Source organism: Barbus barbus (assembly GCF_936440315.1).
Source record: "Barbus barbus genome assembly, chromosome: 32".
Taxonomy (NCBI): Eukaryota; Metazoa; Chordata; class Actinopteri; order Cypriniformes; family Cyprinidae; genus Barbus; species Barbus barbus.
In genome coordinates this window covers 15,033,091-15,045,227 of record NC_136760.1, presented here as the reverse complement: position 1 = coordinate 15,045,227, position 12,137 = coordinate 15,033,091, and the positions used below count along the sequence as shown (strand labels likewise).

The following is a 12,137-nucleotide window of genomic DNA, read 5'->3' as shown; positions in this document are numbered from 1 at the left end:
GTTTAATAGTGCGATCAAAGTATGATCTATTTTGATTCATTGAAACCACATCAGTGTTAGCCTATCTGAAATAAAATACATTTCTGAAACAAAATATACCATAGAACTATCAAGCATTGTAACACTAGGACCAAGGGATTGTTAAAATTGGCGAAAGCTATTTTCTTTCCTGTGTTGTATGTATTTCCTGAAACAGTGTTAATTGACAAAGAAAGTTGAAATTGGATATATTGACAGGCTCATCCTTTTTTTTACCACAAAAAAACTTTAAAAAAAAATAAAGATACAAATAAATAAATAAATATATAATTTATATTACAAATAAATATTATATTACAAACATTAAATATTACAACTAAAATGTATTTTTGAAAAAAAAAAAAGATAATTTTGTTTGTGAGAGTCTAGAAAGATCACATTTTTACAGCATAGACTGCGCAGATTGCATAATTTCTGGGAGGTCAAAGAGGGAGGATGAATCTTTCAGGCAAAATTAAATCAATCAATACTTCTTAGATTTAACACTTTCAGTGGATAAAAAGTGACATTGGATGCTTTTCACTGTATGCTCATCAACTGAACATTGTTGGTAAATCCTTAGATCTTTGAAAAGATGTATAATTTGATGTAGAATAATTTTAATTTCCATTTTCAGACAGTACACTCTCTGAAAAAAGATACAATAGTTGTCACTGGTTGTACTTTTCACAAGATAGACCTTTTTACCTTATTTAGTATAAAGGGTGCATTTAAGTACTTTAAAGGTACTCAAAATGTACATATTAGTACCTAAAGGGTACATATATATGGTACATCCCAGTGATAGTTTCTGTACCTTTTATCCTGAGAGTGTAGTCTATATAGCAAACGGAAACAAAAGTATCAAGAGGTTAGCCTAGTTGGCAGCCAAATCTTCTCTTATTATCTGACCACAAGCAACAAACAACAAGTTTTATGAATCGCCCAGCTTTGTTGGTATGACTGACCTTGGTAGTGATGCCAAGAGATGCTCCATTGTCCAGCAGGATGGATGCCACGTCTTTGTGGCCATCGCGGGCAGCCAGGTGGAGCGGCGTGTATCCAGATGTGGTGGTGGCGTCAGGTGAAGCCCCATGTTGCAGTAGTTGCTGGACTATATCTGGTTTTCCCAGACGACTAGATATATGCAGTGGGGTCTGATTGTCCTACACACACACACATAAAACTTGTTAGTCCTTTTTGTTGGTCTTGTTCGTTTTTTCCTTGTAGAGGTTATACGATGCTAGACCTTTTTATTATATATATATATATATATATATATATATATATATATATATATATATATATATATATATATATATATATATATATATATATATATATATATATATATATATATATATATATCAGAATGAGCTTTATTGGCCAAGTATGTTTACACATACGAGGAATTTGTTTTAGTGACAGAAGCTCCACAATGCAACAGAGAGACAGCAACAGGACAGGACACAGATAATAAAGAATAATACAAATATCCAAATAGGCAATGTACAAAACAGCAAAAACACAATATATAATATAGACAATTATGTGTGTACAGGTCTGATATGTGCAAATTGAAATTAAAAAATTAGATGCATAAAAAAGTAAGCAAGTTTGTTGAATAAATAATACAGCTGTGTGTTCCGCGTTTTATTGTCAAGTGTTCATGAGATGGATTGCCTGAGGGATGAAACTGTTTCTGTGTCTGGTCGTTCTGGTTCTCAGAGCTCTGTAGCGTCGACCAGAAGGCAACAGTTCAAAGAGGGAGTGTGCTGGATGTGAGGGGTCCAGAGTGACTTTACCAGCCCTTTTGCTCACTCTGGATAAGTACAGTTCTTGGAGAGTGGGGAGGGTTGTACCAATGATTTGCTCAGCAGTCCGGACTACCCTCTGTAGTCTTCTGAGGTCAGATTTGGTAGCTGAGCTGAACCAGACAGTTTTTGAAGTGCAGAGGACGGATTCAATGATGGCAGAGTATAATTGTTTCAGCAGCTCCTGTGGCTGGCGAAGGAAGTACAACCTCTGCTGGGCCTTTTTCACAATAGAGTCAATGTGACTGTCCCACTTCAGGTCCTGAGAGATGGTGGTGCCCAGGAATCTGAATGACTCCACTGTTGTTACAGTGCTGTTTATGATGGTGAGTGGGGGGAGTGCAGGGGGTTTTTTTCTCCTGAAGTCCACGATCATCTCCACAGTTTTGAGCGTGTTCAGCTCCAGGTTGTTAAGACTGCACCATACAGCCAGCTCCTTAACCTCCTGTCTGTAAGCAGACTTGTCACCATCCTGAATGAGGCCGATCAGTGTGGTGTCGTCTGCAAACTTCAGGAGCTTGACAGAGGGGTCTTTAGATGTGCAGTTGGTGTAGAGGGAGAAGAGCAGTGGGGAGAGAACGCAGCCCTGAGGAGCTCCAGTGCTGATGGTACGAGTGCTGGATGTGGATTTACCAAGCTTTACTAACTGCTGTCTGTCTGTCAGGAAGCTGGGGATCCACTGGCAGACGGAGGTGGGGACGGAGAGCTGAGACAGTTTATTCTGAAGGGTGTCCGTGATGATGGTGTTAAAAGCAGAGCTGAAGTCCACAAACAGGATCCTCATATAAGTCCCTGGTCTGTCCAGATGCTGCAGGATGAAGTGCAGTCCCATATTGACAGCATCATACACAGACCTGTTTGCTCTGTAGGCAAACTGCAGGGGGTCCAGTAAGGGTCCAGTGATATCCTTTAGATAAGCCAAAACAAATAATTTCATGGCCACAGACGTTAGATTAGATTAGATTAGATTAGATTCAACTTTATTGTCATTGCACATGTAAGGTACAGGGCAACGAAATGCAGTTAGCATCTAACCAGAAGTGCAATAAGCAGAGGTACAGGATATACAGTGCCTACAATATGTTACATATGTACAGAAATATACAGATAAGGCAGTAGTACTATGGACATAATTTACACGTTTTTAAATACTATCAGTATGATATACAGATGGGTGATATGAACATACTATACAGATGGGTTGTGCAGTAAATGTATGTACACTATGAGCAAAAACTATGAAAATAATTACAAATGGATATGAATAAGCTATAAATTAAGATATATAAACACTAGTGCAATGAACATTGAAAGTGCATAGAAATAAAAATTTACAGTACATAGTACTCAGTGTAGATTGGTTGTTTTTTTTGTTTTTTGTTTTTTTAATCGATTTAATGATGGGGAGGGGTGAAGAGTTTGTAGTGGTGTGTGAGGGGGGTATCATTGGGCAGAGTTTAGTAGGGAAAAAGCTGTTCCTGAGTCTGCTTGTCCTTGTTCAGAGGCTCCTGAAGCGCCTCCCAGAGGGCAGTAAGTTAAACAGTCTATGGTCAGGGTGAGAGGAGTCCTTAAGAATGCCGCGAGCTCGACGTAAACAGCGTTTTCTCTGGACGTCCTCAATGGCAGGGAGTGGTGTCCCTGTGATGCGTTGGGCGGTTTTCACCACCCTCTGTAGTGCCTTGCGGTCAGCAGCTGAGCAGTTCCCATACCAGACTGTGATGCAGTTGGTCAGGATGCTTTCAATTGCACACCGGTAGAAGTTCCGCTGGATGATTGGAGACAGGTGGTTCTTCTTCAGTGTCCTAAGGAAGAAAAGGCGTTGGTGAGCCTTCTTGACTAGGCTGGATGTGTTGGTGGTCCAGGTCAGGTCCTCCGAGATGTGGGTTCCCAGGAACTTGAAGCTGGAGACACGTTCAACAACCATCCCGTTAATGTGGATGGGGTCATGCGTTCCACTTTTCTTCTTCCTGAAGTCCACAATAAGTTCCTTTGTCTTGCTGGTGTTGAGGAGCAGGCTATTGTCAGCACACCATGCAGCCAGGTGCTGTACCTCCTCCCTGTAGGCAGTCTCATCGTTGTCTCTGATGAGGCCAATCACTGTGGTGTCGTCAGCAAACTTGATGATGGAGTTGGATCCATGCACAGGCCTGCAGTCATGGGTGTAGAGGGAGTAGAGAAATGGGCTCAGCACACAGCCCTGTGGTACGCCGGTGTTGAGTGTGATGGTGGTGGAGCAGGTGAGGCCTGACCTAACATGCTGAGGTCTGTTGGTCAGAAAGTCCATAATCCAGCTGCAAAGGGAGGTGTTAACACCCAAGTCTCCAAGTTTAGTGGTCAGCTTGGAGGGAATGACGGTGTTGAATGCTGAGCTGAAATCAACAAATAATATCCGTGCATTTGTGTTGTTGTTTTCCAGGTGTGTGAGTACCTAGTGCAGTACTGTGCCTACTGCATCCTCAGTGCTTCTATTGCTTCTATAGGCAAATTGGTGTGGGTCTAGTGTGGGTGGGAGGCAGTTCTTGAGGTGTGCCAGGACCAGTCGCTCAAAGCACTTCATAACAATGGGTGTGAGTGCTACGGGGCGGTAGTCATTCAGGCACGTTGGGGAGGAGTGTTTCGGCACTGGCACAATGGATGTCGACTTAAAGCATGTTGGCACCATTGCTTGGGTGAGTGAAAGGTTGAAAATGTCTGTGAAGACCCCTGCGAGCTGCTCTGCACATGTCCTGAGCACACGTCCAGGAATGCCGTCGGGGCCAGCAGCCTTGTATGCGTTGATCCGGCTCAATGCTGTGCAGACATCTGTGGAGGTGAGTTTGAGGGTCTGATGGTCTCCTGAGAGTGTGATCTTGGTGGCTGTCTCCTTGTTGTTGTTGTCAAAGCGAGCATAAAAGTCATTTAGCTCGTTAAGGAAGGAGACGTCTGTGACCATTGGAGTGGAGTTGCATGGCTTGTAGTCACTGATGACCTGGATGCCCTGCCACATGCGCCGGGGGTCAGAGTTGGAAAAATGCTCCTCTACCTTTAGCTTGTAGCAGTGCTTGGCCTTCTTGATGCCCCTCTTCAGGTTAGCCCTGGATATGCTGTAGGCCTGAGCGTCATCTGATCTGAAAGCAGTGTTGCAGGCTTTCAGCAAGAGCCGCACTTCCTTGTTCATCCATGGCTTCTGATTAGGGTACGTTGTGATCTGTTTCTCTGTTGTGACACTGTCAATGGAGGTATTGATGTAGTCCAGTACAGAGGTGGTATAGATGTCAATGTCCGTGTGAGAGCCACTGGCAGACTGAGAAGCAAACATACTCCAGTCTGTGTGTTGAAACTTGTCCTGAAGTACAGACTCTGCTCCCATTGGCCACACTTTGATGGTCTTCACTGATGGCTTCACACGGTTGATGAGGGGTGAATACTTGGGTGAGAAACAAAGAAAGGTGATCAGACTGTCCGAGGTGGGGGAGGGGAGTCGCGATGTAAGCTCCTGCGATGTTTGTGTAAACATGATCCAAAGTTTTTTCTCCTCTAGTGTGGCAGGAGACATGCTGATGGAATTTGGGGAGCACTGTCTTTAAGTTGGAGTGATTAAAATCACCCGCAACAATAAATGCAGCTTCCGGGTGTACAGTCTGTTGTTTACTAATGGCCGCATGCAGTTCGTTCATAGCAAGCTTGGCATTAGCATCCGGGGGAATATAGGCTGCAGTTATGATGGTGGAAGTGAACTCCCGCGGCAGATAGAAAGGTCTACACTTAACCATGAGAAACTCTAGGTTAGGTGAGCAGTGTTTTCCAACAATGTCAGAGTTCGTACACCAAGCTTTGTTTACATAAATGCACAATCCTCCGCCTCTGGTCTTGCCGGAGTCATCTGCCGTTCTATCTGCTCGGAGCGTGTAGCGTCCGGTTAGATCAATAGCATTATTGGGTATGTCGCTATGTAGCCATGTTTCAGTGAAAACCATGACATTGCAGTCCAAAAGTTTCTTACTATGGGTGATGCGAAGTCGTATCTCATCCATTTTGTTCACCAATGACCGCACATTAGCGAGGAAAATGCTGGGTAAAGAGAGCCGGTGCGGTGTTAGCTTTAGCTTAGCTCTTAGTCCTCCACGCTTCACCCGCCTTTGTTTACGATCTCGGCGCCGCCTGTGAGCACTTCCGCCCGGCCGAGCAGAGTGCGTTGTCTCGGGTGTTCTGGAGATCTCTGGGATGAGTCGATGATTGGTTATAAGATTGTTGGAAAAGAGCAGACCGATATCCAAAAGCTCCTGTCGGGTGTATGATGTTAAGGCAAAGCTGTTCAGTGAGAACAGACCCGAGATGAGCAGGAAAAATACTGCAAAATTGCAAAAACTGGTGAGACGCTGAGCCTCGCGATGTGTTCGCGCCGCCATCTTGGTCTTTATCTCGTCGCCATCTTTGGTGCTTTCACACACAATACACAGTGGAAAAGCAGATCAGAGTGGCAAAGAGGAATTATTCTAACAAGCTAAGGAACAAATTCTCTTCCAGTGATCCTGCTTCAGTGTGAAAAGGTATGAAAGATATCACCAGTTACAAGTCACCATCCCCCAGCGCTCTGGAGAATCAACAACTGGCAGACGATTTGAATGACTTTTACTGTAGGTTTTAAAAAACAACCCACACCCGCCCTGAACACCTCTCCACACAACCATTAACACATCCAGCAACCCTCCTCTCCCCCACACCTACAATTCAAATCAGTGAAGACGATGTGTGCCAGGTCTTCAGAAAGAAGACCTTTTCCAGTGTGAAAAGACACACTTTTCCAGTGTGTATCGCCATCTCGTCGCCATCTTTGGTGCTTTCCTTCTTTTGTTCTTTCTGAAGACCAGGTGTGGGGGAGAGGAGGGTTGCTGGATGTGTTAATGGTTGTGTGGAGAGGTGTTCAGGGCGGGTGTGGGTTGTTTTTTAAAACCTACAGTAAAAGTCATTCAAATCGTCTGCCAGTTGTTGATTCTCCAGAGCGCTGGGGGATGGTGACTTGTAACTGGTGATATCTTTCATACCTTTTCACACTGAAGCAGGATCACTGGAAGAGAATTTGTTCCTTAGCTTGTTAGAATAATTCCTCTTTGCCACTCTGATCTCCTTTTCCAGTGTGTATTTGACCTGTTTATACAAGACTTTATCCCCCTTTCTGTAAGCATCTTCTTTGGCCTGACGGAGCTGTCTGAGTTTTTCAGTGAACCATGGTTTGTCATTGTTGTAGGTTAAATGAGTCCTGGTAGGAATGCACATATCCTCACAGAAACTGATATAATATGTTACAGTCTCTGTGAGCTCGTCCAGATCGTTGGCAGCATTTTCAAAAACAGTCCAATCAGTGAGAGAGAAAGAGATATATATATATATATATATATATATATATATATATATATATATATATATATATATATATATATAATCTACAGCTCCACACATCATTATATAATTTTTAAAATGCCTAATTTTAGTGGAAGCAGAAACATGCTGTTTTCATGCATGTCTCTTTAAATGAAAAAAAAAAAACATCTGCTTGGTTTTGATTATCATGTCTTTTGCGATGAAATCATGCGTTTTAAAGCCATATCATATTTATAATTCTGATATTCTGTTTTGAGCGTATACATCCGAAGCACACATCACAAGTATCTGTCACATGGCATGTGAGTACTAAACTAAGTTCTCTTTCATGTCTTATTGCGCTTAAACTGTCAAATATACACAAGTTTATGTTAAAAAACAAAAATAAGTTACAAAAACACTGTTATGCCTGTGAAGGTAAATAACTGGAAAGAAATCACATGTTTATATTAGATCTGTGTATTAAGTGACAGTGGTGTAATATACAGTACCTATACTGCTGTCTACGCTGACAATATGATCCAAACAATAAAATAAAAACAGAAAATCACTCATTGCTCTTGAATGAAGAATTTCTGTAGCTCCAATAAGAAGACATTTCTCGCTTGAATGCTGCTTTTAAATGAGCGGGAAGATAAACATGGCAGATTGTGTGCGACTCACTCAGGGCGGGGTCTCTGCTAATACTGCAGTGTCTGTCAACATATGTGGGCGGGACTTGTAAAATGTGGCGTCACATTTTACGGATTCTGCGAACGGCTTGTTCTGAGACCTACTTATGATTTATGAAAATAAAAAAAAAGGAACGGCTGGATTTTTATCATTATAGGGTGGCTGTGTACACACATTTATATTCAAACAACACATAAAAGGGAATTGTTCATAATAGGTGCCCTATAACACTAAGGGTTATGGCTTCACTCAAATCACTCTCTTTGCAAACACCAATAAAGCAGCACATACTTAGATTCATATCTCTCACTCACCTTGGCTTTAGCCTCCACATCTGCTCCATTCGCCACCAGGAATTTCACCACGTTTGCCTGTCCTGCCCTGGCAGCCATATGAAGCGCCGTCTCTCCCCTCTAAAACACACACAGAGGAAGCTTCTGGAAAAAAGGTACTACTGTTTGGACAGTAAGCCTTTGTGTATGCAGAGCTCTTTCATCAGTCTCGGCCCCTCTGCCCAAACCGTCTTGCTTTCTTTGTTTTGACACTCTCAATGGGTTGCACCCCAACAATGCTTAAAGCATGTTTCTACGGTAACAGTGGCTCGCTGTTGGCCCACCCTCTGTCTGGTGGGGAACAGTCGAGCATGATTACAGTCTGACTGTACTCTAATTACAGTAGACTAAGGAGCTTCAACCTGTGGTCAGACATATGTTTAAGCACATGGACGGAGACTGTTATTACCCTAAAAGGCTTTATGAAATGGGAGACCAAACCAAAGTGGCAAGCAATGACATGTTCCAGAGAGGAACAAGGCTGGACTCTGGGGCTTCACTAAAATGTTTTGTTTTACTTTGTTTTTTCATTATCAAAAGGAAACGGTTTGTTTGGTGCTGGAGGGGTTGGGGACGGCTGTACTCACCACATTCATCGTGTTAGGAGACGCTCTGTGATTTGTCAACTGAGTCACAATGTTTTCATGGCCCATAAAAGCGGCCACATGAATCGGCGTGAGTCCAGACTGCCAGAGAGAAAGAAATATGCAGCTTTGAAGCACTGGGAACTGCATGCTAAAGCAAATATTACCTCACTTCAAAATGCACATGTTGTTTTTCAAAACAACAGCATATCTGATTGAAACACTTTACGTCTAACTCTATTGTGAAATGATTCATTGCTATGTATGAAAACCCATCTCTGCCTCAGATTAAACTAAGCTGAGAAACAAAGTTGCAGTTGTGAGATACTGTATATAAAGATTTAAAAGCCACAATGCTAGATATAAACACACTGTGAGTTTAAAGTTGAAATTACAAGAAACTAAGTAAAGTCACATTGCAAGATAACCGGCAAACATAAATTCATAAATTCAATTACATAATATAAAAGTTATAGTTGGCAGATATCAGCCACATTGACAATTGTGAGCTACAATGTTGCAAAAAAAAAAAACAGGCTTTGTAATCTCATTTAACAGCACAATATTTCCATTTGGGGCATAGGAGCAATCGGAAAAGTAGCAGGGACACTTTATAAACCTTATCAACTTTGCTCATGAATATTAATTAGGCTACATAACATTCATATTTGGCTGATTGGTAAAATGCAGGTAAATGGGCAAAAGCTTGCTTGTTCTGAAAATGCCGCCGGCTGATCTTAAAATCATTGTTCTTTAAATCATATACTTTATTAAGTCAAATAAAACCCTAAATAAATAATTATGTGCTAAAAAGTGAGGGAGACAAATGTCCCTCCATTTATAATGGTTGCTACATCTAGTTTTCACACACACAACCAACATTTCTTACAAAAATATGAGCAAAGTTTCTTGCATTCAGTTATTAAAGGGGTGGTTGATTGCGATTTCACTTTTTTAACGTTAGTTTGTGTGTAATGTTGCTGTTAAAGCATAAACAATATCTGCAAAGTTACAATGCTGAAAGTTCAGTGGAAACGGAGATATCGTCTTTTAAAATTCTGGCAGTTTAATGCCTACAAAAACGACTGGTAAGGGACTACAAGGAGTTACTTCCCGGGTCCGATACGTCACGGACCCAGATAAACCTCGCCCCCGGGAACACGTAACGAAGGGGGCGAGGCCATGCTGCGCTGCTTTAGAGAAGAGGAAGAGACAACTAGGGGTGGGCGTAAAAATCTATTTCATATATGAATCGCGATTTTGTCTTCTAACGATTTTAATGGATTTACAAGTTTCAAAATCATATGTTTAAAGCAGTGCTTCATAATACTGTCACTCGTGTCGCCCTGCTCTGCATCTCTCTCTCATTCAGATCGTCAGATCAGCTCCAACAAACAGTTCCAATTATACACTTTTTCTCATTTTCACACATCAATGAGAAGCGTTATACATGGATGCGTGTGCAGTTGCCGTGCTGTATTAAGGCTTTAATTAGGATAAAGCCGTATATTAAAATCTAACAGAAGCAGTAGCACTTTCAAATAATAGCGTATCTAAAAGTATGAACCAACAACAAACAAACAAAAAAAAACATACCATACCATTAAAAGCCATGCTTGCACAGGTTCTGCGCGATCCTCTTCACTAATATCCTCTCTGTCTCATTCGGGCTCAAATTGATAAGCAATATAGATGATGCCATTGTTTACAATACAACCGGAGCACATGCTGCTGAGGTAAGGGGCAGGATGGTCAGACGCGCACTAGAGGCGGTTTAGTCAATCACAACACACTGGACCAGCTAACCAATCAGAGTCCATTACGCATTTCTGAGGGAGGGGCTTCATAAAACCAGGAAATAATCGGGGCGTTTATCAGAGAGGGGCAGAGAGGTGTGGAATAAAGGTGAATTATGTGAAAAATAATGCATTTTTTTTTAAAAAATAAGCATGAATACATGTTTGACTGCACCCCATATACACAATCAAGCCTAGAAAAAAAACAATCAACCACCCCTTTAAGCTGTAGAGAAGTGCATGATAAAGCAAGCTCTGCAAATGTACAGTAGATATTAGGAAAAAATCTTGCTCTCTCACCTCAGTCACAGCCTGAATGGATGCTCCGTGTTTCAGCAGCAGCTCCATCACTTTAATCCTGTTCTTCTTGCAAGCGATGTGAAGTGGTGTAAAACCATTCTACAGAGAGAGAAAAAGAGATTCTGGTGGCTTTTCTCCAATTTACTAATGAAAATCTGGTTACTTTCTGCCCGTAACCAGATGACTGAAGAGTTAACAAAGCTTGGTTTCCAGACGAATGAAAACACGTGGCTTCTGCTGCTCAATGCTTGGCAGACTTGTCTTTCTACAGTTTTCTTTCTTTCTTCCTTTTTTCCTCATAAACTGCAGAGACACACCCGTTCTGTAACCATTACTTCAGAGCATGACAGTATTCACTGCGCTCTTTGCCAAAAGAGGTTTTTTACAGATCGCCATGGCGCTGTGCAGAAACAAAACATGTTACATGGCATAATCTTCCCTCCAAGTGCTCACATATAAAATTTGGAGGGTACCATCTAAGGTGGAAGCCAAAGGAGGGGGAGGGGGGGGGGGGGGGGGTTCTGGGATTTTATGAGACCAGTAAGCTCTGTTTTTTTTACCTCAGTGACCACATTTAAGTAGAAAGTTTTCCCAGTTAATCAGGGGTTGGACTACAATAACATCTGAATATTTGATTGTATACTGTAAAAAATGAAGTTATAAAAAAAACATAAGATATAAAAATACATTATTGCATTAATGTAGTATGTTTTACAAGAAAATAGTTTTTCAGGTCTCCTACTTTAAAATCTTATGTTTACTTGGTGTTTCTTTGTAATTCCTTATGAATTTTTTTTTTTACATAAATCTTTTTTCAGTGTATTTGCCAGTCTATTAGTGTGAAATATTACATATAAGATAAACTAGCCACTAAACAGCAACCAAAAAAAAAAGAACATTGCTTGCTCTACATCAGTCATTTAGGTGGTCTAAAAGGAATAGTTAACCCAAAAATGAAAATTGTGTCATCATTTACTCACCCTCCACTTTTTTAAATCTGTATGAGTTTTTTTTTTCTTTTCTGCTGAACACAAAAGAAGAATGTTGGCTGACGGTAGCCATTGACTTCCATAGTATTTTTCTATACTATGGAAGTCAAGGGCTACCATCAACTGTTTAGCTACCAACATTCTTTAAAATATCTTATTTTGCGCTCAACAGCTTTAAGAAACTCATACAGGGTTGGAACAAATTGAGGATGAGTAAATGACAGAATTTTCATTGTAAAGTGTACCAGACCTTATGCCTATAGTCAAAGGT

At 41.3% G+C, this 12,137-nt stretch overlaps 1 protein-coding gene across 16 annotated transcripts in view; it reads right to left on the bottom strand.

Annotated features, from left to right (window-relative positions):
• Nucleotides 1-12,137, bottom strand: part of LOC306852329 (ankyrin-1-like) — a 250,313-nt gene that overhangs the window by 62,397 nt on the left and 175,779 nt on the right. For all 16 annotated transcript variants that reach the window (XM_079389049.1, XM_079389055.1, XM_079389061.1 and 13 more), the window contains 4 exons: nucleotides 10,878-10,976; nucleotides 8,785-8,883; nucleotides 8,180-8,278; nucleotides 987-1,184 (listed from right to left, as the gene is read on the bottom strand). In XM_079389049.1, coding sequence (XP_079245175.1) covers nucleotides 987-1,184; nucleotides 8,180-8,278; nucleotides 8,785-8,883; nucleotides 10,878-10,976 — 495 coding nt within the window. The remainder of the gene's footprint in view (nucleotides 1-986; nucleotides 1,185-8,179; nucleotides 8,279-8,784; nucleotides 8,884-10,877; nucleotides 10,977-12,137) is intronic.